Below are 26,401 nucleotides of genomic sequence, written 5' to 3'. Positions count from 1 at the left end.
AAAAAGGTTTCTGCTAAAATCACTATTGTATTGATTGGGGACTCATTTATACTTATTGCTTGGAGTTCTGTTCTCACCCACAAGTAGAAATGACTCCATAGTAAGCAAAGGTGCTTCAAAGGCACACTAACAAATATTACATCATAAAAGAGATATTAAAATGGGTAACTAAAAGCTTGACTGAAACAAAAAAGTGAGGGGCACAAAGATATCCAAGATTGAAACATTAAAGGAGATAATAAGGCAAGAGAGAGATCATGGAGGAATATGGATACAAGGATGACATCTTAAAGGCTGAGGAACTACTGCACTGGGATCTATGTAGGGAGTTCAAACAACAAGTCAGCAAGACAGATTGCATTAGTGGGCAAATTAACGATTCACTCTTTGATCATTCAATCGCCAATTGAAATACATTATTGTTTATTCAGTCCTAGGTATCAGCCAAGCAGGTTGATGCATCACAGGAACAGCAGAAGTTTGGGAATGACCAACAGATAAATCTTCGCCACATGAAATCAGGTCTGATCGGATTATCTCAGAATTTGGTCATTAGAAATTATAATTATTTTAGGATTTAAAGAATTTGTTTTAAGGGATTTCTGAACTCTCACGGGAAAACAAAATGAACATTTGTATTTTTGCAACAAAAAAAATATTGTAATCAAGCCATTTACACAATATAAATCAAAAATATTTTCACTTTCATTATTGAGCCATCCTACTCGGAGTGTGCGCTTTCTTGTTATCTTTTTTAATTTATATTGATTTACTGGACAGACCACATCAAACAACACCACACTTCATTATGTATCATTTGCGCGTCAACCACCTTCAAGGACTGTATTAAGTTGGATGTATTATTGATTAGAACCTGTCGAGTAAGCCTAGCCAACGAAAATCAGCCATTCAGAAGGAGATCCTATAATAGCAGTCCATTCCATCGGAAGAGCATTTCAAGTTTTAGTTTGAAGATACAGGTACTCAGCTTCCGGTGGGGTTCCGTTCCAAGAAACCCATCGGAAACCGAAAGTCGAAATGCATTGAAAACGCGCGATCACGTGTCCAGAAGCGAGCGGCGGCTCGCTGCGGGTCGCACCATCGCAAAGTCAAACTATTGCAAGTCGAAACATCGTAAGTCAAGGAGTACCTGTATATCATGGAAACAGGCCCTTCGGTTCTCCGAGTCCAATCATTGATAACCCCTTCACACTAGATCTATGTTATCCAATTTACTAATCCACTCCCTACATGGCGGCACGGTGGCGCAGCGGTAGAGTTGCTGCTTTACTGCGAATGCAGCGCCGATCAGGTTCGATCCTGACTACGGGTGCTGTACTGTAAGGAGTTTGTACGTTCTCCCCGTGACCTGCGTGGGTTTTCTCCGAGATCTTCGGTTTCCTCCCACACTCCAAAGACGTACAGGTATGTAGGTTAATTGACTGGGTAAATGTAAAAATTGTCCCTAGTGTGTGTAGGATAGTGTTAGTGTGCGGGGATCGCTGGGCGGCGCGGACTTGGTGGGCCGAAAAGGCCTGTTTCCGCGCTGTATCTGAAATATGAAAAAAAAAAAGGGGGGGGGAAAATACGAGGGGTAATTTTCAGAGGACAATTAACCTACAAATCTGCACGTCTTTGGGATGTGGGAGGAAACCAAAGCACCTGGAGGAAACCCATGCAGTCACAGAGAGAACGTGCAAACTCCCTACAGACAGCACCCATGGTCAGGATCGAATATTGGTCCTTGGTGTTGTGATGCAGCAACTCTAATGCTGCTAAACTGTGCGGCCCCTATATGAGCCCAGACATTATCACTTGACAAATTTGGGGAAAGAATACCTTCAGCTGGTTGTTGAGATAGTGATTCTGTTCAATTCAAGCAAATGCTGGGGACCAGAGGCACACACGAGATTATGTTGTGTTTGTGCTCAGCACTTGTGGGGCTCCACCCATGGCTGTGAACACAGGTTCCAAAGTATTTAGGAGAAAACCAAAATAAAGCAGGCATAAAGGAAAATGGTCCAAGGCTGGATAATTGGAAACAAAGCATTTAGCCACAAGATGTGGCTGGCCTGCTGAACTAAACTGATCATTTTTTACTTGGTAGCAATTCCACCCCACCCAACTTAAATTTGTGCAATAAATGGCTAAAAAAATGAAAGCAACAACCACACAAGTCTGTTCAAAGAATAACAATGCTCACGCCCATGCTGACAAAAATGAACCAAAACATTGTGGGTGCTTTCAGCTTGGCTATTGAATCCATTGGTAATAGTGGGCATCATGGGAGGGACCTGCAGATTGGCTTCGAGACTCTGTTGCTCTGTTAACATCCAATTCACAATTCCTTTGGTGCATTGCTATGTTAGGTATCAGTATATTATTTGTCACTTGCTGCTATTGATCTTTCCTTCCCTGTTTAACAATGCATGATCTTTATAAAACGTGAGTAACTAAGCCTCGTCATTATTTGTTTTTCTCCTCCAAGGTGTAAACGTGACAGAAACTTAAATCAGCAATCAAATAATGCAGTGTTTTCAATTCATATAATTGATGGAGCACCTATAACGTTCATGCCACAAAAGTGGTATGTATGCCCAGGATACAAGTGTTTGCGATAGCAATCTTAATAATTTAGCACTTTAGACACGAGCAGCCATCAAAAGCTCAGTTATGAATTTGCTCAATTGCAAACTGCACTGCAGAGATTAATAGAATAAGGTAGTTGGTCCTATTCTTTTGAAGGATGAGCAGATCTTAATTTTATTGTGTGCTTGGGAAGGGAAAAGAGAACAATGTGGATGGACAGAAAGATAGGCTCTTGATCATTACATTCTACACATTGACTTGGACTTTCCAAACAGGTAAATGTTCAGCATCACAAAGGAAAGTGGAAACATAAGATACAAGAATCCCCAGGCCATTCTATTAAGGAATCGCAACCTGGCAGGAAGATGCATTTTCATTTTGTTTCTAATATAACACCATTTAAAAGACATTTGGACAGGTATGTGGATAGGAAAGGTTTAGAGGGATATGGGCCAAACGTGGGCAGGTATGACTACTGTAAATAGGGTATCTTGATTGGCATGGGCAAGTTGGGCTGAAGGGCCTGATCCCATGCTGTATGGTGCTATGACTAATACATTTTGATGTGTTCAAATATTAAAACGAATAGGCCCAGTTGTCCTTCGGGCTCTCTCTGCCATCCATTCAAGCTCATTCATGGGCACAGGAGCTGACACAGAAGCTGGCTGTATGTTTGAACCTGTGCCAAACTCACTGGTAAGATTCCAACATGGCAGAGTGGAAATCAAGTGGCCTGCAAGTCTTTCTGATAAGACTGAACTAGCTTACTTTCTCTTAATTCAAACTGTCTCCAAAAATGATGATACATATACAAATCTGATAAAAAGACTCTTCAAAGATTTTAAAGTTGACAATTTAGTTCGAAATAAACATCTCTATATTGGCCCTTGGTGACTGGAAACTCGGTTGTTGATGGCTGAAATATCAGCAGTATTCACCAAGATTAACAGGTTATGCAGAAACATGGCAGGATAAAGCCTTAAAGATTCCAAGTGCCACCCAAGCACAAACACTGCCAATTTTGTTGTCCTGTATCCCAAATGGTCACAGAAAACATTTGGCTCCTCACACCAAGGAGAAATGGGCTGATCCCAAATGTCAGTCATCTCAGTATCACACAAAACAGCACAATTGAACTGGGAAAGTGTGCACCTCTACTTCTAATGACGCAGAAAATGTTTTTTCTATTCTGCAAGACAAGTCCCAAAGTAATTTGTGATTAACCAAAATGGCATTGTCCAGCAGACTAGAGTTTAGAACATGTTTTTTGCCAAAGCACAATGCTATGTTATTTTAAAGTTCAAGGAATACTCTCATAATTTACTCCTTCTATGTTGATCTATTATTCAGGAGAATGGGAAGCAAACCCTTCAGCAAATAGTATTGGATCCTTCATGCCTACTTGAAACGTGGGAGGAGTATCAGTCCGTGAGAAACCCTCTGAACGAGCCTTAAGCCAATTCACGTATTAAGTCACAACCAAACCCAGAGAATGTCGACTATATGATGGCACGTGGTGCCTCTGGGATGTAACTACTGAGTGGGTGAGAAACCAGAAAACAAATTGCCCATGGTTAATGAATGAGACCCATTTATATACTCAAACACAAGTTGATTTTGTTCACGAGTCTGAAAATGACACAATAAAATCACTCAATATGGTAACTATTAGGTGAGAGGGAGAAAGTTTAAAGGAGATTGCGGGGAAGATTTTTTGAATGAGTGTGGTCAATGCTTGGAATGCGTTGCAATGGTTGATGCAGACACGAGTGGGATTTGCGAGACTTTGGGATATGGATTATGTGCAGGTAAATAAGATTCGGACCTGGCGTCATGTTCAGCACACACACTATGTGCCGAACTGTCTGTTCTGGTGTTGCACTGCTTTATGTTTCATGGTCTTACCTCCACAGCATTGCAATGAAAGGCATCAAAAGCATACAAGACTGATGAGTGGAGAATGAGATGAAACCAACTCTGCCGTTAGTAGGAATGAACATTTGTACATACTTCAGACTTATCAGTTTAATATTATGGGAGGTCGCTCACATGTAGAAGAGGTCACAAATTGGGCATTCATAACCCAGGCTCAGAAATATCCCACCTCATTCTCACTCAGGGTAAAACAGAACAGTGCTTCCACAAGGATAAATAGAGATATGGGTCCATGAAACATGATTTCCTAATATCCAAGGACATTCAGTCCTTGACCTCATTAACACCAAGTATGTTTGTTTTGTATCACAGACGGATGAGCAGCTGAGATTTATTTCTTCCTACAGGCCAAGTCACTACATAGCTACTCATTCTGTTCACTCGTGGGGGAAGACCACTCTCAGCACGCTTGCTATACTGGAGCCCCAATTGCACAGATTCCAGTGGGATGAAGGTATAAGGGAGCAATAACAATTCTATGAACCTCAATCTTGATGGCAAGAGAAACTTGGTGAACAAAGAAAAAAAGGACTGATAACTGACCAAAGGTGACCAGCAATGGAATTGCTTTAGACAGAAATTGTTTGTAAAGAATCTTAGCACGTAAAGCAATAAAGCTGGCACTAATCTTGCATTTTACACACCTTCAGTTTGTCTAAAAGGCCCTGAAAGCCAATGAAATTACTATTTTAAGTAGTTAGAAAGCACAAAATGCGGCAACCAATTTTGAGCAAGCTTTCGGAAACAGGACATAATGAAATGAATCCGCATTATGATGGCGTTAGGCAAAATACAAATATGACAGAGGAAACTTCTGTACCACTTCAAAAAGCAAAAGATCTCTGGGTCCACCCAAGAGGAAAGATGGCTGATTCTAAAGCTGGCACCTCTAACCATGCAAGACTTTTGTGTTCAAGTGGGAATGGAATACAATCTTTGAATCAGCGGAAAGATTGCAACCGACCATATCAAAGCTGGGAGCATCCTCTCTGATCAAAATGCGACACAAGGCACAAGCTAGAATAATGCAATGCAGCAGCCTCCATAATAGAGACCAGCCGATTGCCGGTTTAACAATACACTGAGGTAACTCGAAGACCACTTACTGTGATGGAGAAGCTTCAGGTTAAATTTTCAAAACCACAGCATGGTACCAACAAATTGCAACTCAACCAAACTATAAATACCATCCAGATGACCTCATGCTTTGCCTTCTTTGAGCTTAGGAATCAAAACCAAATAAGTTCATGAGCAATACCAGCCGTTCTGTTTCCAAGCACATGGGTCATTCATTCTAAGATTTTGAAAAAGAAAGAGAAAATCTCTCTGCGTTTGAAAATATATAATAGCCAAAAGTAGCACACACTCACGATGAGGCTAAGTGAAAGGAAGAACAGTCTTTTTACACAAGAATATTCTCAGTTTACATCGTTCACAATGGGGTACTTAAGAAATTTAAAGTGGCAAATGTTAGTTTCCAATAGAAAGCCCCCACTCATAACATGGGATTTCACTGCTAAAGTCCAATCGTAGCTCAACATGAAATGGACTTATTTGCGTAGAGCTGTATTTCTTTCTGCTCAGTCTAGTGGAACCTCTGATCAATAGGTCAACAAAGCAATAAAACCAGAGATATTGTAATTCATTTCACAGAACCTCAGTGCAGATCAGTGATTACATTTGTACCTCATTCAGCAGTTCCAGTTACATTTTGTTTTGTATTTACAAGGTTCTCCACATTCTTTAGAGGGTTCACAGATATTTAGATAGAATTCGCCTTTGGGCCATTCATTGATCCTTGCCAATTCTTTGACTTTCCAACTGCTCCCCACAATCTCACAGTCTCACAAATACAAATCCAATTCTTTTCTGGAATTAATTCATACTGAAGTGAATGCAAGGGGTTATTTCAGTAGAAAGACATCATTACTGCAACTAAATATGTTTAAGTTGCGCGTTGCTCACATCCTATTCAGCAGAATTTATGGGTGTGGCTTGTAAATCCCAAATAGGACTACAGTAGATTTTTGCGCCTCAATGTTGTAATTGAAGTTCATTGTTCTCTCAGTTTGGGATTCACCAAGTGAAGATGGGCCGAGAACCAAACTGGTCAATGTAACACTGCCATCTACTACTTAATGCTCATTTTAAAAAGCAGCATTTCCTTGACAAATAAAATTCGAGTGATGAACTGTAAAAATCAGTCTTATATCTAAAGGCACAAAATGCTAGAATAACCCAGTGGGTCAGGCAGCATTTCTAGAGAGGAAAGACAGGTGACATCTTGGGTTGAGACCCTTCTTCAGACTGTCTTCAGCAATTGTGTAGTAAAGATGTGAGATTTAGCTGAAGGGGTAACTGAAGTTATGAATTATTTCATTTATGGATCAATATTTGTTGGCATGTTAAGGTAATAATGCTAGTGAATGGAAAAATAAATGGAAATTATTTCAAAGGCATCACAGAAAATATCAAGGAACAACACTGACTGAACCCATCACAAGCCCTACTTGTAACTGACCTGGACCAAGCAGGTCAGTCAGATCAATTAAAAACTCTCCCTATACCGTGCACGTTTGGAATGGTAAAATCAAGTAAGTGTATGTTACAACAACCTTTCCATCACTTCCCACTGGAACCCAATTAATCAACAGCCCAACAAGTCAAACTGTGTAATAGATACCATGAGCCATGCATTATTTCCCAGAGTTCGAGCCAAGCAAACTCAGGTGGGTCTGGGACTCACTATGATCCATCTTTGACCTGGTTTATCCTGTCCAACAGTGGAAATCAAAGAATATCGTAAATGAGGAACAACATGTGGCACTCTACCTGCACAAACAGTCCCTTCAACACCTGAAATTATGGAACAAAAAGATCCGATGGGCATTAATTTCAAAACCAGAAATCAGAATCAATGTTGATTCTGCCAATCAGTATTGCTTCATAATTTGGATGTAGTTCAAATCTGAACCACTGGATCCCAACTGGATTGGTACAGGGGTAAAGGAGTGGGCTGAATGGAGATGATCGGTTGGCCTCACCTGTTATAATTGCTGGGTCCATCCAGCTACTCCCACTCTCCCAGTTCAGGCTGGTGCTGTTGGCTGAGGTTGTTGCTGCATGGTTCACTGAAGAGCAGGAAGCAGCATTTGGTAGTCCCCCAAAATTGATGTTAATATTTGGTAACAGTGCCCGTAGACCATCCTGCCACTCTTTCACATTTAAACTTGCCACATTACTGCCGCTGTCTGAAAAAAATAAAATAAAATAAAAGGAAAAACAAAAATTAACTGGGCATTGCCAGATAAGTTTTGGAATTTATTGGTCTCGACTCCATGCCACTTAAGGGGATAGAACATGTTCAACAAATTGTTCACATGCATACAATGACTCTGCCTAGGATGAGCTTGCATACACAAATTGCCATTCCGATTACAGGAAATCCTAATTTTCCCCTGCCTTTTCTCAATGAATCTGGTGTTCTATTTCTCTACTAATGGTTACTTGCTGGCTCACATTGCATTTCATTGGTCTTAAAGCATCCTTAGAATCCCATCTCAAATTTAGTCACAAGGCCCATGTCTATTCTCTGAACTTGACTCAAGACCACATACTTCCTCATATCACCCAACACCGCATGGAATGCTTTGACCGAGCGTGCATTCCACCTTCCAAAAGCCACACATATGCTCATCAGTCCTACCATACACAATTCATTAAGATTACAACTTATTTAACTAACACATCTGCAATTCATTCATATGTCGAAAGAAAATTCATAATCACCTTACTTGAAACTGTCAAAAAAAAACTTGGACTGAAAAACTGCTCACTGTGCAGTTCTTAAAATGTGTTCAACAAATTAGTTCAGAATAATCAACAGCTAACTTTATCTACCTTTACAGGCCCAAATAATTTGTCAGAATACAATTAATCCGTGCTCAGGAGCACAACAAACTACTATCACCTAATCTAAACTACATACCACCTGACCTATAGCATAACTGCTATGCACCTGAGCTAAGCACATACAGTTTAAATTTGTAAACCCTAAATCTGGAGATTCCACCAACTGAACTTTCCACTTCCTTTCATCCCAGAGGATGAGAGAATGAATGAGCAGAGTTTTGGATTCCTTCAACAGTGGCCTCAAGTTCAACTTACCCTCGCTGTCAACACCATTATTACTTCAATGCCAATTTGCACTGTACAAACCCATAAGTGGACCAACAGTTAGTGTTCTAGTGATCGAAAGACATAATTTGAATAGAATGGCAACTGTTAAATTTAAACTCAATTAATTTTGTTTAGAAGCTCATCTCAGTAAACAAGCTATGTGACTACTACATTGTCATAAAAAGTTCACTGTTGTAAGCAGGGGAAGCAATTTCCATTCCGCAGGTCCACCAATGTAGCTGGCTCAGCTCAAGGGCAATTAGTGATGGACGTTTACTGTCAGTATTGCCACATTCATTCTGTGAACAAATAAATCCTCACTAATTCTACACACAGGTCAGAACTCAAATAGTGATTGTGAGGTGAGGATGTTAATTAATTGCTTAACACATTTGATTTGGTTGAAAATTAACAAAATCAAGAAAAGTAGAAGATCCACTAAAAGCATGAATAAGATGGACCAAAAGAACTCGTCTCCATATTGTGAAGATCTGTGATCTATCCCTTTTGGTAGGTGCAACAACTCCAATTATTAATGCAGATCAAGATGCGCAGTATCCCATGGTGAAAACCTAACTATTCTGCTGCAGAAATGCAGTTATAGGAACCTGCACATCTGACACCAGAAACAATATTTTCAGAAACAAAGTTGTCACAAATAACCTAATAATGTCCACCCAATAGGAAATGCGATGTGCACGGTCCTCGTGATGCCTCAGCTCCACCATAATTAGCACCTATGAAAATTCTTGTCTTTTCCACCAGAAAGTCAACTGATGTGAACAACAAGGAAGTGCAGGAACCAATTGATTGTAAAATAATGGTGTTCTTAGAGTAGAAAAACACATATTTCAAGAGGCTGGGGATGGGTGGGAAATAAATGGATGCTTTGCCATCTGAAGACAAAGGTATTTTCAAAACTATGACTAAATACCCAATAATAAAATACAGCTGATGGGCAAAAGGAGGCTAATTCAGCTGGAACAGAGAAGCAGGCAGTGCAGGATGGAAGGGATGCTTGGAAGATGTCCTCAACTGAGGCTATTATGAATATCCTCATCTTCCATGTAACTCCTGTCATGTTTGATTGTGATTGTCATGGAGATCTGACATGCTTGGTGCTTTTCTGACTGCTGCTACTCCATTTGGGACGTCATGGGTGCTCCAAATGTAGGAGCAGAGAATTGATGATCATTACAGTTATTCAAAGCCAATGGGAAGCCAGGTAATCCCAAGGCAAAAAGAAAACGCTTATTTCTTCTATCAAGTACACAAAATAAAAATGTAAACTCAGCAGAAAACATTGTCAACGTTGTCAATTGAGACAGATTATGAAGAATCCTAGTCAAGTTTAGTTATCTCCAAAGGTTCATGAGCATCCTATTTTTGCAACATGACGACTTGTTAATTATGATCCTAAACCACAGATGTATCACAGACTTTATACGAGTGCACGATGGCAATACCATCGCACCAATCCTCTTCTTGACGTTTGTTGCAATATTGCACCTTACCTTCCACAAGCTTCATGCTGGGGCAGAGCTAATTTAAAAGGTGAACAGGAAAATGTTCAAGCTTCATCTCCACTTCAGCACCAACTCTCTCACCTCAGCCAGAGAATTACAGTGTAGAATGCTGGCATATATGTGCACATTAAATGGCATGACATTGTGGGCTTGTTCGCTGATCCTGACAAGAGAATGGGATTTACGAGAAGATAGAAAGGTCCTTACCTCCCTGCATATATCGTACAACATCATCCTCTCTCTCCAACAACCTCCATTTTTAAAGAAACTCTGGAAAACGTGCATCACTTTCCATGCCTTGGGGGCCATTTCACAGATAAGGCAGACATAGCAAAACTCACTTTAGCCAAATGAGGAAAAGCGTAATTGGAAACAAAGCCCTTAATCCCAGCATTGTCTACTAAAACAATGATTACTGCTATGTGGTAAACTTTGAACAATCTGCTGTTGGAACTACAAAGAGGTATCACCCTTGACTTCACAATATCTTCCAAATCCATTATCAGAGAGGTAAAGGATTCACCCAGGCCAATACAAAGATCTTGACTGCACTTTACCAGCTCTGCCAGATAGCAGAAACAAGCACTCTTCACTAAGCACCATCACTCCAATATTCCACAAGAGCAGAGAGAACAAGTATACTCTCAAAATGTCTTTGAATAACTGTAATGGCCATGAACTCTCTGCTCCTACATTTGGAGCACCCACGGCACCCCAAATGGAGCAGCAGTCAGAAAAGCACCAAGCATGCCAGATCTCCGTGACAAGATTTACATGGAAATAATGAGGAAAGGCAGCAAACAACATTTCATACAATCCACTTGGCCCATCATGCCACTTATCCCACCTATAGCAGGATTCTTCACTGTACTTTAGGTTAGTTTAGAGATACAGCGTGGAAACAGGCCCTTCGGCCCAACCGAGTCTGCTCCAACCAACGATTCCCGCACACCAACATCATCCTACAACACACTGGAGACAATTTACATTTATACCAAGCCAATTACCTACAAATCTGTACGACTTTAGAGTACAGTCACACTCTTCAGTCATCTCAGAATTCACAGAACTGTGATGGAAAGTATGCAATCTTTCTCCAGAAATCATTTGACTATTACTTCATTTTTAAATTAGAGGATGATTTAAGCTCGTCTTAATTTTTCAACCATTTTATTTTCTAAAAACAATACAACAGATCCTTGAGGAAGGAGCCTTCAATGCTACCGGTCAGTTGCTTTTAGTTGGTTGAAAAGTTTTTCTTCTGCCTGCTCCCCCCCCCCAACCCCAACCCACCCCAAACCCCCACCCATCCCCCACAATCCTTATCACTCAATACTAATTCAGTCTTCATTTCAGAATCCAGAAATCGGAGGTGCAAAGGGACTTGGGAGTGTTGGTGCAGGATTCCCAAAAAGTTGATCTGCAAGTCGAATCGGTAGTCAAGAATGCAAACTCAATGCTACCATTTATTTCAAGAGAGCTTGCATACAAAAACAGGGATGTAATGCTGAGGCTCTATAAGGAGGTGGTAAGGCAACATTTGGAATTTGGAATATTGTGAGCAATTTTGGGCACCACATCTGAGGAAGGATGTGTTGGCTCTGGAGAGGGTCCAGAGGAGATTTACAAGAATGATCCCAAGAATGAGGTTAACCTTTGATGAGCGTTTGTCGGCACTGGGCCTGAACTCACTGGAGTTTAGAAGAATGAGGGGGGACCTCATTGAAACATACAATAGACAATAGACAATAGGTACAGGAGTAGGCCATTCAGCCCTTCGAGCCAGCACCGCCATTCAATGCGATCATGGCTGATCACTCTCAATCAGTACCCCGTTCCTGCCTTCTCCCCATACCCCCTCACTCCGCTATCCTTAAGAGCTCTATCCAGCTCTCTCTTGAAAGCATCCAACGAACTGGCCTCCACTGCCTTCTGAGGCAGAGAATTCCACACCTTCACCACTCTCTGACTGAAAAAGTTCTTCCTCATCTCCGTTCTAAATGGCCTACCCCTTATTCTTAAACATACAGAATAGTGAAAGGCTTGGATAGAGTGGATGTGGAGAGGATGTTTCCACTAGTGGGAGAGCCAGAATTAAAGGACGTTCTTTTAGGAAGGAGACGAGGAGAAATTTCTTTAGTCAGAGGGTGGTGAATCCGTGGTATTCTTTGCCCACAGAAAGCTATGGAGGCCGTCAGTGGATATTTCTAAGGCAGAGATCGATAGATTCTTGATTAGTACAGGAGTCAGGGGTTATGGGGAGAAGGCAGGAGAATGGGGTTAGGATGGAGAGATAGATCAGCCAAGATTGAATGGTGGAGTAGACTTGATGCGCTGAATGACCTAATTCTACTTCTATCACTTATGACCTTATAACCTTCATTTCCACATAATAATCCTGTTTATCTGGTCAAAGGAGGATTTTTTAAGCTATTTTTATTTTGCAGCTATTTAATACTGCCAAACCTCTACAACGTTTAAGAAATGAAAATGCAAGCAAAATGTTGTTGATTACTCCAACTACCAAGAACATTGGAATGAGAGTTTGTTCCATCTCACTGGTGACTTTGTTAACGGTCAATTCTGCCTGCCCCAATCCATCTGATAATTACACTGTACACAAAGGAACCGAATTTCAAACACAATCATTTGAAGTGTCAACATAAATCACGAGATTACACTATGACTATAAATGCCAGTATCACAAAGGTTAGAGATCAGGCTCTGCTGTTCGTCAATTCATTTCAAGCAACATTAATATTCAGAAATGAGAGGTGAAATAATGGCTCTAAGTTTCAAACAGCTAAGGCACTGCCAGGAAAACTGTCTGCTCAGGAGTAGGAATGTTGACTGGAGACAAAGAGCAATAAAGGGGAAGGATGTGCAAAATTCCAGCGAATTAGACCAAGGCAAAATTGCTGTCACTGATGCACTGAGGAAGATTAAATAGATAAGAGGCATAGGACTGGAGAGCTGAAGCCTGCAATATCAGTTTGCAAGAGGAATGATGAAACATAACTACTGGATCTCAGGAAGTAATGTTGGAATGCTATGAGCTCCAACTGGGCCCAAGTTGGGAGCATCAAGTGCAGTTCCATTCACCACATTATAAGGTGATGGCCCCAGTAAGGATAGTGAGGAGATTTACAAAGATGGTGCCAGATTTGGAGAAGCTAAGTTATGAAGAACAATTGGTTAGGCAGGGATTGCTTTATTTCGGCAGCTGATAAGAAAGTTAGAGATGTATACGTTCTATAGGGTTATGGACAACGTGTAAAAGACCCATTTTTCCTGCCAGAGCACTCAAATACATGAACATCGTTGAATTCAATCAAAGATCAAAGGGGAGCCAAAGGAAAATTATAATCACAGAAATGGGGATTGAGGTTGGGAACTCATGAGCCAGAAAGAATGGAGGCAAAATACTTTACATTTTAAATTAGTTGGATGAGCATTTGAGATATGACCTACAAGCCAGATTAACAAGGGCGATGCTGTGGTAGTCTGGCGTGCTGACCTCTACTGGACTGAGGCCAGACGACAACTCTCAGACACCTCCTCCTACTTTTACCTTGGAGTATCACCCCACCGACGAACACCAGACCTTAATCAACAACACCATCACAGACCTCACCATTTCCGGCGCTCTACCCTTTAATGCCTCCAAACTTATCATTCCCCAGCCCCGCATGGCCCGATTTTACCTTCTACCTAAAATCCATAAACAGAACTGTCCCAGCAGACCCATTGTTTCTGCCTGTTCATGTCCCACCAAACGTATTTCCACCTACCTCGACTCCATCCTATCCCCCCTCGTCAAATCCCTCCCCACCTACGTCCAAGACACCTCACATGCTCTCCGTCTCCTCGATAACTTCCGGTTTCCTGGCCCCCACTCCCTCATCTTTACCATGGATGTCCAGTCACTCTACACTTCCATCCCCCACAAGGATGGTCTTGAAGCCCTCCGTTTCTTCCTCGACCGTAGAACCAGCCAATCCCCATCTACTAACACTCTCCTCCGCCTAGCAGAGTTGGTTCTTACCCTTAACAACTTCTCATTTGACTCCTCCCACTTCCTCCAAACCAGAGGCGTAGCTATGGGCACTCGCCTGCCTCTTTGTTGGGTAAGTCGAACAATCCCTGTTCCGGACGTACACTGGCCCCATCCCCGAACTCTACCTCCGCTACATCGACGACTGCATTGGTGCTACCTCTTGTACTCATGCAGAACTCACTGACTTCATACACTTCACTACCAATTAGCATCCTGCTCTTAAATATACTTGGACTATCTCTGACATCTCCCTACCATTTCTGGACCTCACCATCTTCATCACAGGAGACAGACTAGTGACTGACATCTACTATAAACCAACTGACTCGCACAGCTATTTGGACTACACTTCTTCCCACCCTGTCTCCTGCAAAAAGTCTATCCCCTACTCCCAATTCCTCCGTCTACGCCGCATCTGCGCCTGGGATGAGGTGTTTCACACTAGGGCATCAGAGATGTCCTCATTCTTCAGGAAACGCCGCTTCCCCTCTTCCATTATAGACGAGGCTCTCACTAGGGCCTCTTCTATATCCCCCAGCTCCGCTCTTGCTCCCCTCCCCCCATTCATAACAAGGACAGAATCCCCCTCGTTCTCACCTTCCACCCCATCAGCCAGCGTATCCAACAAATCTTCCTCCAACATTCCCATCACCGCCAACGGGACCCCACTACTGACCACATCTTCCCCTCCCCTTTCTGCGTTCCGCAGAGACCGTTCCCTCCGTAACTCCCTGGTCCACTCGTGTCTTCCGACCCAAACCACCCCATCCCCGGGCACTTTCCCCTGCAACCGCAGGAGATGCAACACCTGTCCCTTTACATCCCCCCTCAACTCCATCCAAGGACCCAAACAGTCTTTCCAGGTGAGACAGAGGTTCACCTGCACCTCCTCCAACCTCATCTATTGTATCCGCTGCTCCAGATGTCAACTTCTTTACATCGGCAAAACCAAACGCAGACTCGGCGATCGTTTCGCTCAACACCTTCGCTCAGTCCGCTTTAACCAACCTGATCTCCCAATGGCTGAGCACTTCAACTCCCCCTCCCACTCCCAGGCTGACCTTTCGGTCATGGGCCTCCTCCAGTGCCATAGTGAGGCCCACCGGAAATTGGAGGAACAGCACCTCATATTTCGCTTGGGCAGCTTGTAGCCCAGCGGTATGAACATTGACTTCTCCAACTTTAGATAGTTCCTCTGTCCCTCTCTTCCCCTCCCCCTTCCCAGTTCACCCTCTATCTTCCTGTCTCCACCTATATCATTCCTTTGTCCTGCCCCCCTGACATCAGTCTGAAGAAGGGTCTCGACCCGAAACGTCACCCATTCCTTCTCTCCTGAGGTGCTGCCTGACCTGCTGAGTTACTCCAGCATTTTGTGAATGAATACCTTCGATTTGTACCAGCATCTGCAGTTATTTTCCTACACAAGCCAGATGGAAAGCTTTGAAGTTATAGAGCTATTTGGACTAATTTTGTGAGAGGAAGTACTGGCAAACCTTTTGTGTCTGGTCTGTCATTCAACAAAACCATGGTTGATGCTGTGCCTTGTCTAATTTGCCCCTGTGCACTCGATCCTTTGATTTGTTTGGTGTCCAATAGCCAATCTTAGCGTTGATAATACTCAGTGACAGAGAATCCGCATCGCCTTTGCATAAAGTAAGTTCTCACCTCAGCCATAGACGGTCAACCCTCTTATCCCAAGACTCTGCCCTCAATTCTCGTCTCTCTGCACTTTAACTGTTATTTTCCCAATGAAATTACTGCTCAATTCCAGGGACTATAGGCCAACTTTACAATTTCTCCACAAAAGACACTACTCATTTTAGGAATAAAACTGAAAATGCTAGAAGCACTCTGTTCAGGCAGCCTGTAACGTTAACACTGTAGCCTGTAACATTAACTCGGATTCTTTTTCCATTAATGTTGTCTGACCGGCTGTTTCCAGCATTGTGTTTTTATTTCAGATTTCCAGTATATGCAGTATTTTGAGTGTCAATCTCATCTAATTTAATCCACCTGGTAAAACTACTCCAGTGACAGAAGCATGCATTCGTTCTTTGTACATGGTGACCAAACACTACATATTTTAAATGAAGCCCTATCAAAGTTCTGTATTCTGAGCAAAAACCTCCTTACTTTTGTACTTATGCCTGTGTTTTAAAAATAAAAATATTTGACTTCATAACTGCTTTCAACACCTGGACGTTTACATTTTGAAAACAAGCATATCACATTACCTGTTAACTTATAAATTGTTACTAAATTTTTGTTTGCATAATTTTATATTTTCCAAAATTACAATTCATTTGCCACCTTTTTACCCATTTGCAAATTTTCAGTTTCTTCACACCATTCATCGAGCTGATGGCCACCTTTTTCAGCAGCAAATGTAGATTCTCACTTCCACACTCACCATCAACAACACCATAATCACATCTGTGGAGTCATTTAAGTTCCTTGGAACCATCATCTCCAGGGACCTTAAATGGGGGGGCCACCATCGACTCCAGTCAAAAAGGCCCAACAGAAGATGTACTTTCTGCGGCAACTGAGGAAACACAATCTGCCACAGGCAATGATGGTCCAATTCTATCATTGAGTCCGTCCTCACCTTCTCCATCAGGGTCTGGTTTAGCTCAGCCACCTAGCACAACATCCGGAGGCTGCAATGGATCGTTCGCACAGCTGAGAAGGTTGTAGGCTGCAACCTTCCCCCCATTGACTAACTGTACACTGCAAGGGCCAGGAAGCGAGCGGGCAAGATCATCTCTGACCCCTCTCACCCTGGCCACAAACTCTTTGAAGCACTTCCCTCTGGAAGGCGACTCCAGACTGTCAAAGCAGCCACAGCCAAACATAAAAACAGCTTTTTTCCCCACGAGTGATAGTTCTACTCAATAACCAAAGTCTGTAGTCTCTTTTTTGCTCTGGTTTATTTTCACCCACATGTTTAGACCTTAATGGTGTATCCTTATTGTTTTGATGTGTTATGCTTTATTCTTAATTGTTAACTGTATGTTTGTGTTGTCATTTGTGAGTGGAGATCCAAGGTACATTCCTTGTATATGCATACTTGGCCAATAAACTTATTCATTCATCCACACCAGTGTATTTCAGATTTATACCTCCTTCCCTACTTTGTCTATCCTTTGTAAACATCTTCTGCTTAGTGTATTCAATTCCCAACTTTGGTCATCTTGCAGCTCCATGTCTATCCTGCTAAAAGGTGAGGAGCTTTCAGTAGCTTTGTTAGAGATATTTTCACATTCAGGCAGTTTTCTTTCCTTAAACAATGTTTCCTGTATTGACCCTCAACCATCGCTTTCTTATCATGGAGCGTTCACATGTCATCTCATTGAAGTAGAGAATTTGATCCAAAGTTACCTTCCTTTTTAAGACATTGAAGCATTTAATATTAATCTACATTAATATTAATCCAAAATGCACCTTACTTGGACTTTTCCCCCCACAATTCATTTCACAAAATCCACCCTGCACCACCCCCAGAACATTATCCCCCAAAGTCAGGTCTTTCAATTAGCATTTTTCCAGGATCTGGTGGTCACAGAAGTGTTTGAAAATGTGCTCTTGGTCGCCACCTCCTTAAAACTCTGCAGTCCTTCCGAGGAAGATATTGCCACATTAGTTTGGGTAGAAGCTTCAGGATTTCAATCCAGTGACACTGAAGAACAGAACACATTTGGGTGCAGGGTAACCAGCAGGTTCTATTGAAGTGGTCAGTGAGAGCAATAGCATGTTGTCAATGATAAACACCAGTCATCTTGTGCTGGAGGTGGAGAGAATAAATGTTGTGGGGGTGAATGGAGTCCAAATCAAGTGAGCTGCTTTATTCAAGCTGCACTCATCTAGACAAGCAGAGACAATTTCATCACCCCGACATGCTTTATAGATGGTGGAAAGGTTCTGGGGCTTCAAGCGGTGAGTCTCTCTCCAACAGATGCCTCTGACCAATTCTTGCAGCCATTCTTGAGGCAGGTCCAGTTGATTTCTTGGTCAAGATGGGGACGGACATTGCGAATGAAATGTAGGGATGAATATACGTCCTCTGAATATAGGGATGAATATTTAGAATGTCTTCTTGGCAATGGTCACTGTGTGGCATTTTTATGGCATCACTGTTACTTGCTTCTTATCAGCTCATAACTGTATGATGTCAAGGACTTGCTGCTTGCAGATAAGGGCTGATTCATTTGGTTAGGAGTTACAAGTAGTCCGAAGCACTGGAATCAATTAAAATTCCAATTGGACCATGTTTGAAGGAAGGTCATTGATGAGGCTTCACTTTCATTTCTTCAAAGAAAAACTCAACCAAATTGGTAAGATGGCAGGCAAAGCCAAGATGACCGTCATTAGTCAATTTTCTTCCAAATATAAATAAATCAGATCCTGAAGAATTTAAATGCCATCCAGAGGAATCTTCTCTTCTAGCTTCTATATCACTGACGCAAGGCTCACTGTCATGGATTATCACGATTACACTTAAACAAAGAAACAACATTGGCTACTCTCGTCCTCCAGGACCTTGTCCGTGGTTGGAGAGGATATTGTCCGCGGTTATCTTCAAGGCCCCTGCAATCTCCTCTTTTAATAAGCTGGGATGGATCCCATCAGGCTCCCTGGCTTTATTCACCTTAATGCTTTTCAAGTCAAGTTAAGTCAAGTCAAGTCTACTTTATTTGTCACATACACATACATACAAGATGTGCAGTGAAATGAAAGTGGCAATGCCTGCGGATTGTGCTAAAACTACAAAACAGAATAGACCCAACCACAAGAGACCCAAGCACACTGTCCATGATTTCACACTATCCTAGCATATTGGGATATACCCCAAGCTGATCTCACCATCCTCCTTGTACTTCTAGCATGCAGATATAAAGTACTTATTTGGTACCTCGCCGACAAGCATACATTTCCTCTTTTATCCTTGAGTGGTCCAACCTTCTCTCTCCTTACCCTCTTTTTAATGTCATGGAATCATGCAGTGTGGAAACAGGCCTTTCGGTCCAACTTGCCCATGCCGACCAACAAGCCCTGGGTTGTCTACACGTCCCTGGGTTTGGCCCATATCCCTCTAAACCTATCCTATCCATGTACCCGTGGATGATACAGTGGCCTGATAACAACTGGGAAGAAACTGCCTCTGAATCTGGAGATGTGCGTTTTCACACTTCTACACCTTTTGCCTGATGGGAGACGGGAGAATCGGGAATGGCCAGGGTGCGACCCGCCCTTGATTATGCTGCTGGCCTTGCCAAGGCAACGCGAGGTATAAAATTGAGTCAATAGAAGGGAGGTTGGCTTGTGAAGGGCTTGCTCAACCTCTCTATGGCTCAGGCCCTCGAGTCCTGGCAACATCCTTGTAAATCTTGTCTGCACACATTCCACCTTAACATCATCTTTCCTATAACAGGGCGACCAAAACTGAATAATACGCTGCATGTGGCCTCACCAATGTCTTGCATAACTGTAACATGACCTCCCAACTTCTATACTCTGACTGATGAAGGCCAATGTGTTGAAAGCCTTTTTAACCACCTTATCTACTTGTGTCGCCACTTTCAAGGAACTATGTACTTGCACTCCCATATCCCATGCTCTACAATACTCCTCAGAGCCCTGCCATTCACTGTTTAATGTGCGTAGAAAAAGTCTTGGGATTTTCTTTAATCCCACCTGCCAGTGACATTCCATGGTCCCTGTCGGACCTTCTTATTGCCTGCTTAAGTACTTTCCTGGTGAGCTTTATATTTAAAGGCCCAGTCTAAAGGCAAGGGGCTGAAGGAAGTCTGTGCCAATGAACAATCTTGCAGCAGAGTATGCATTCCAAAGCCAGCAAAGGACAACCCATGAAACATAAATCAGTGAAAAGTATTGCAGCAGTCAGTTAAATCCTCAGTTACAAGCAAATTGCCTCCAACCTATACTATCTGGCCACAAAGGCACTTCTGTCATGGATATTTTGAGAAACTGTCCATTTTGATAGAAAGTAAAACCAGCAGTTTGTTAAAAACATTTGTTTTGGAGCACTTGCTTATTCAGGGCATATTCAAATACAGATTAGCTATGTTGCTGCTTTTCATATTTGTTCATGACCAAAAGGTTAGAGCTGCATTATTGAGTATAGCTCAGCAAATCTTTGAAAAACACTTCAAACACGAAACAAATCACTAACCAGGTCTAAAGCCAGAATGAAACCAATTCCACTGGCTCGATACAACGGATTAAACAATGGGCTCATGTTCTAATTCTTGAACTTTCAAGTAATAAAAACATAACTACTTAAGGGAGATAAGATTTGTACAGAGAAGACTAACAGGGTTCAGTACAAAGGCTCAGCTACCTTCAGTTAAACAGAGGGCCAAATTATATACTGTAGTCTTACATATTAGTGATACGTTCAACTCTTTGCAATGAACATTTCAATGCAGAACCGGAGACTTAACTTGCAAAATAAGTCTTTCATGGAATTTGATGGAATACTTGTGCATCAAAGTATCTTGATGTTCTGTAAGCAAAGCAGGTGTTTTCCACTCTTCCAACGCACAATAGAAATTTAGACATGTATCCCAAGAGACTAATTATGTCACTTACCTGATAGCACGGAATTAATAGCTAATTCAAATAGTGACAACTGCATGAACATACAAGACATCTCTCATTACAGGATTCAGTGTGGTCCAACCACACTGAATGGGAGCATGAAAATAGAGATAGGGAAGATTCTACTTGTAATGCATTCAAATAGAAAAGCTCCCATCCCATATTTACTTACAAAACAAACCCATTATCATTACCACCAAGTGAAAGCCAAAGCCATAAATGAGCAAACATTTAGCCAGTTGAAGCATTATAAGTCGTTCAGATCAGATACAAACTTCTCAGCATTTAAAACAATACTTGAAATACTATGCAGTTCAACATCAACGCTAAAAAGCCATTCAACACCTCACCAGTATCAAGGTAACACCATTCAATGCAATCCATTAAAACCTCACCTACTTTTTGCAGTAAACTTTGGAAAGGTTAGATACTCTGTGATCCAACTCTTTGTGGCAATTCACCTTGTCTGATGCCAGTTTGCTTCTAGCCTTGGTGTGGTTATCACATACAAGATACAGCAGAAATATTCACAAGATCCAGTTGGATTGGAGAGTACAACTGTTGTCAAAACACAAGACATGCCTGACCAAATATAATTGGTGTCAGCAGGAATTAATTTAATTTGTCTAAACACAGGCAGCAGATTAGAGTGCATTGACATATTTTCACTGATTTTCTATGGTGCAAGGAGTCCGTTCAATCCATTGCGAATCATTCCTAGCGCAAAAGAAAATGTTCGTGGTGCTAGGCAGTCAACATTTCAGCCAAATTACATTGCACAGGAATCCCTCAAGGTAATGTCCCAGGCCTAATCATCGTCATCTGCTTCAAAGACCTTCCTTCAATTGTAAGGTCAGAAGTAGAGATGTTCAATGATGATTACAAATGTTCAGCATCATTTGTGATTCCCCAACTAATGGCAGCAAGACCTGGTCAATATCCAGGTTCAAGTTGATCGGTGGCAACTTGCATTTGTACCCACAAGTGCCAGGCAATGACAATATCCAACAAACGAAAATCCAACAAATTCCCTGACATCATCATCACTGAATCCCCCACTACCAATATCTGGGGGGGTTATCATTGACCAGAAACTGAACTGGAGAAGCCATGTAGATCATGTGGCTGCAAGAGCATGTCAAAAAAAAATCTTGCAGCATGCAACTTGCTCCTCATTCCCCAAAGTCTGCCCAGCTTATACAAGACTCAAATCAGGGGTGTTATGGACTACTCTTTATTTGCCTTGATGAATGTGGCTTCATCAATACTAAAGCATCTCAACACAATACAGAACATCCCAGCTCGCATGATAGGCACCCCATTCACAATCATTCACTCGCTCCGCAACTGATGCAGAGTGGTGGCAGTTTGGACGATCTGCAGCAATTTACCAAACTCCTTAGACAGCACCTTCGCAACCCATGACCTCTTCCATCTGAAAGGACATGATCAGCAAAACCTTGGGACCACCACCACCTGGAAATTGTCCTCCAAGCCACACACCAATCTGACTTTGAAATACATTGCTATTCCTTCACTTCCGCTGCGTCAATCCTTGACCTTTCTCCATGATTGTGGTATATCCGCACCTTCAGGACTGCAGTGGTTCAAGGATGGCAATTCACCATCACTATACCAAGAACAATTAGGTCAAGGACAATTAAATGGTGGCTCGGCCTGCACAACCCACCTCCCTTGGAAGAATATATAACACAAAAACATCTCCCAGTGGAGCAATCCCACCAGCTCCATTTGCCGATAGCTCTGCAGTTTATTCACTCAACTCCCCTTTGGTTCTTTTGCCAATTACCTCAACTGATAGGTAACTTGCAGTTGTCAATTAACCCAGCAGCATGCCTTTAAGACGTGGATGGGAATCCAGGTCAGTATTGAACAAGGTTCCTATAATTTGAGGCAACATAGCCCATCCAGAGGATGTTACTGCTCTGGTAACAGTGGCAACTCCTTATGGGAACACCCATACCGCAGGTAATGCATGCTCTTTATTTGGTCAAGTTAAGTAGGCTGGGGGGTGGGCGGAGGTGTTGAATGGCAGATGATTGGACCAAGGCCAGAGATGAAAAGACAAAATGCTGTGAAATGAGATATGGAGAGAGGGCATGAAATGCAAAACTAGAGGAAAAGATTTAAGTTGAAGGGGGCAGGAAAAAGAGGACAGATGTGGGGGAAATGGGTACACATCCAAGGAGAGGGGGAAAAAAGGGGACCGCATCTCTCTTCCTCCTGCTACAATCAGTCGGAAAAATGGTCCCGACCCCAAATGCTGCCTATTCATGTCCTTCAGAATGCTGCCTATTCATGTCCTTCAGAATGCTGCCTATTCATGTCCTTCAGAATGCTGCCTGGCCCACTGAGTTATTTCAGTACATTTTTGCATCTGCAGTTCCCTGTGTCTACAGTGTCTACAGTGTCTACATTACCTCCAAATTATTTGATCTGGAGTATTTTATCTCCAAGGAATATTCAGGGTTACATTCTCTGCACCTCTGTGGCAACAATGTTAGACCACAGAAAGCTCCTTTGTCAGTTTATTCACAAAATGCTGGAGTAACTCAGCAGGTCAGGCAGCATCTCGGGAGAGAAGGAATGGGTGACGTTTCGGGTCGAGACCCTTCTTCAGACTGAAGAAGGGTCGTCTGAAGAAGGGTCTCGACCCGAAACGTCACCCATTCCTTCTCTCCCGAGATGCTGCCTGACCTGCTGAGTTACTCCAGCATTTTGTGAATAAATCGATTTGTACCAGCATCTGCAGTTATTTTCTTAAGCTCCTTTGTCAGTTTCTCCATGTTTCTCTGCCACCCTGATATCGTGGGGTAATCATTTACACCTTGCTTCCATGCCTGCTTCATTATTACACCTTTTCACCTTTATTATTACACCTTTTCATTTCATCACTCCTGCCGTCTATTCTATTTAACTGCCATTTTGTTCTTATTCTGCTCACTTTTTTTGCACGAGCTTGTATTTGTTCATCTCCAACATCTTCTAAATCTGGTCAAAGGTTATTGATGAAAAGCATTTGTCACTTCTCCCTTTACTGACACTGCCCAATCTGCATTATTCAGACTGACAGTTTACTTCAATTTTCAGAAAAGCCATCTGACAATATTCTTTGGGGTGTCAGCAGACAGAAAATAATTGTTAACAGGAGACAAGCAGGTAACGATGATGAAGTGCTGTCTGGATAAAAGTAGCCAGTGGAGTTTTAAGCATTGCAAACCAATGAGTTAATATTTCCAATGAAATGAACAGTATGTCATTCATGGGTACATTTATGGGTAATTCTGGCAATGTTAATGACCAGAAGGATCGATGACCTTTACAGAGTCTTGGGACAAATTATTCAAGTAAGATAAATATGACAGATGAATTTTAATGTTTATAACTGGTAATTGTAAACATCTGTGCAAGATAATAGCGGCTTCATTTTCCATCGCCCACTTTAAATGCAGGATGACAGGTCCCAGTAGCAGTATTAAAATGACACGATTAAAAGGCTATGACAATCTAGTTTTGTAGAACTGTACTTAGGCAGGCTTTAAACTTAGCCTGGTAACGTTGCTCAAATGGTTTTTTTTTAAACGAGAGCTTCACTTTAGTTCATTTCATCGTAATATGGGAAACATTCAACAGTAGAAAGAGATGGAGAAGGCAAACAATCATATCATTGAGCAATATTTATATATACAAGTACCTCACCAGCAAACCTACCCCAGTATCTTGTCTTCAGAGCAAATATTTTAAAATAGGGTTCCACGAACAAGTTATGTACAAATTTTACCAATCAAGATGTAGATGAGAGATAAACCAAGTGCAGCTGATAACAAAGTGATATGATGGCAGTGCAGTTTGTACTGTTGCCTCAGTTCCAGGGACCCAGGTTTTCCCTGACATCAGTCTGAAGAAGGGTCTTGACCTGAAACATCGCCCATTCCTCTCTCCAGAGATGCTGCCTGTCCTGCTGAGTTACTCCAGCATTTTGTGCCTATCTTCGACCCAAGTTTGACCCTGACTTCAGGTGCTGTCTGTGAGGAGTTTCCACATGCTACCATGTAGGTTTCCCCTACTTTGCACCAGTTTCCTCCCACATCCCCAAAACAGTGGTAGCTCGATTGGCCACTGCAAACCATCCCTTGTGTAGGCTGATGGCCAAAAAAAAATATCACAAGTTGGCAGATGTGAAAAAGCTGCATGGCTACGGGGGAAATTGGATTGCTCTGCTTGGGCTGGTATGGTTTGATGAGCCAAATTGACTTTTGGTGTCATAATTAGTATTTTTCATATTGACTAACAGACCATGTTACAGGAATTGTCCCCTAAAAAATGACACTCTGGATCTTATTGATATCATTACCATGGATAAGTATTCACCATCAACATCCTGAAGATCACAACTGATCAGAATCATTAAAACCATGGTTACACAAATAGGCCAGATCTTGGGTATCGTGTAGCATATGACTCACCTCCTGGCACCCCAAAGTCTTTCCACAATCTGCAAGACACATGATCTCTACTTACCAGTATCAATACAGTCACATTCAAGCAGCTCGACTCTATATAGGACAAAGCAATCAGTTTGACTGGCATTCTATTTATTGCCCCAAATATTCCTGCCCCCTACATCTTATGTACTTTGACCACAGTGTACACCACTACAGTAATTTCCCCAAGCTACTCAGACTATACCTCAAATTTGTGACCTCTACCACCAAGGACAAGCAACAGGTTCAAGCAAACACCATCTCCTTAAAGGTCCCCTTCAAATAACACAACATCCCGACTTGGAAACACAATCATTGAGCCTTTCATGCTGCTGGGATGAAACCCAGGAACTCTTAAGTATAGTGGAAATAGCTCCACAGAAAGACTGCTACACTAAGGATTGGCCATAAATATACATAAATGCCAGATAATGAACAAATAAATACCACCATTACCATCTGCCTTTCCCTCACTCCCAGAATTATATTTCAAATGCCGTTATGCTTCACAGTATAAAACCCAGGGTGGTTGAAAGAAACCTGCCAACACAAGTGTGCTGAATAGTCGCTAAACTAGTAGAGGTTGGTTATACTCCTGTAAATGGAAGCAGGACAGATGGCAAACTAAATCTTTGGAGAATTATCCCTCCACAAAAGACTCTAACACTACAACTTGACTCTAACACTACAACTATAACTTGCATGAGGGATTACAGACACTTTCAAGTTTTTGCAATACCCAGCTGACAACCCAACTACAAAGTTTTGATTTACCGTCCTGCAACACTTTTCTCTTTAAGTGTTGCGTGAGTACAGGTCAGTCATTTCTTACAAGTGAACTGAAACAAGGTAACAAATTCAAATCACAGTGCCACAAGGTGTGGGAAGATTGAAATCTGTGTCAGCAGCTTAGCTCACAAATTTTATGTGCTTCTTCAAAGCAAATGTAGTGATGAACCTATGGAAGGGACTCAAGGAGCACTTTTGCT

General features: G+C 42.0%; 1 protein-coding gene across 7 annotated transcripts in view; it reads right to left on the bottom strand.

The window, feature by feature from the left end:
• The window catches only part of LOC144603584 (CCR4-NOT transcription complex subunit 4-like), a 117,163-nt gene that overhangs the window by 6,325 nt on the left and 84,437 nt on the right, over positions 1–26,401 (bottom strand). For 4 of the 7 annotated variants that reach the window (XM_078417004.1, XM_078417007.1, XM_078417005.1 and 1 more), the window contains one exon: positions 7,569–7,775. The exons of the other annotated variants lie outside the window; for them this stretch is intronic. In XM_078417004.1, coding sequence (XP_078273130.1) covers positions 7,569–7,775 — 207 coding nt within the window. The remainder of the gene's footprint in view (positions 1–7,568; positions 7,776–26,401) is intronic. 7 annotated transcript variants of the gene reach the window in all.

The sequence above is a fragment of the Rhinoraja longicauda genome, chromosome 20 (genome assembly GCF_053455715.1).
Source record: "Rhinoraja longicauda isolate Sanriku21f chromosome 20, sRhiLon1.1, whole genome shotgun sequence".
NCBI lineage: Eukaryota > Metazoa > Chordata > Chondrichthyes > Rajiformes > Arhynchobatidae > Rhinoraja > Rhinoraja longicauda.
Note: the sequence above shows the minus strand (reverse complement) of the source record. Positions and strands in the feature narration are given on the sequence as shown.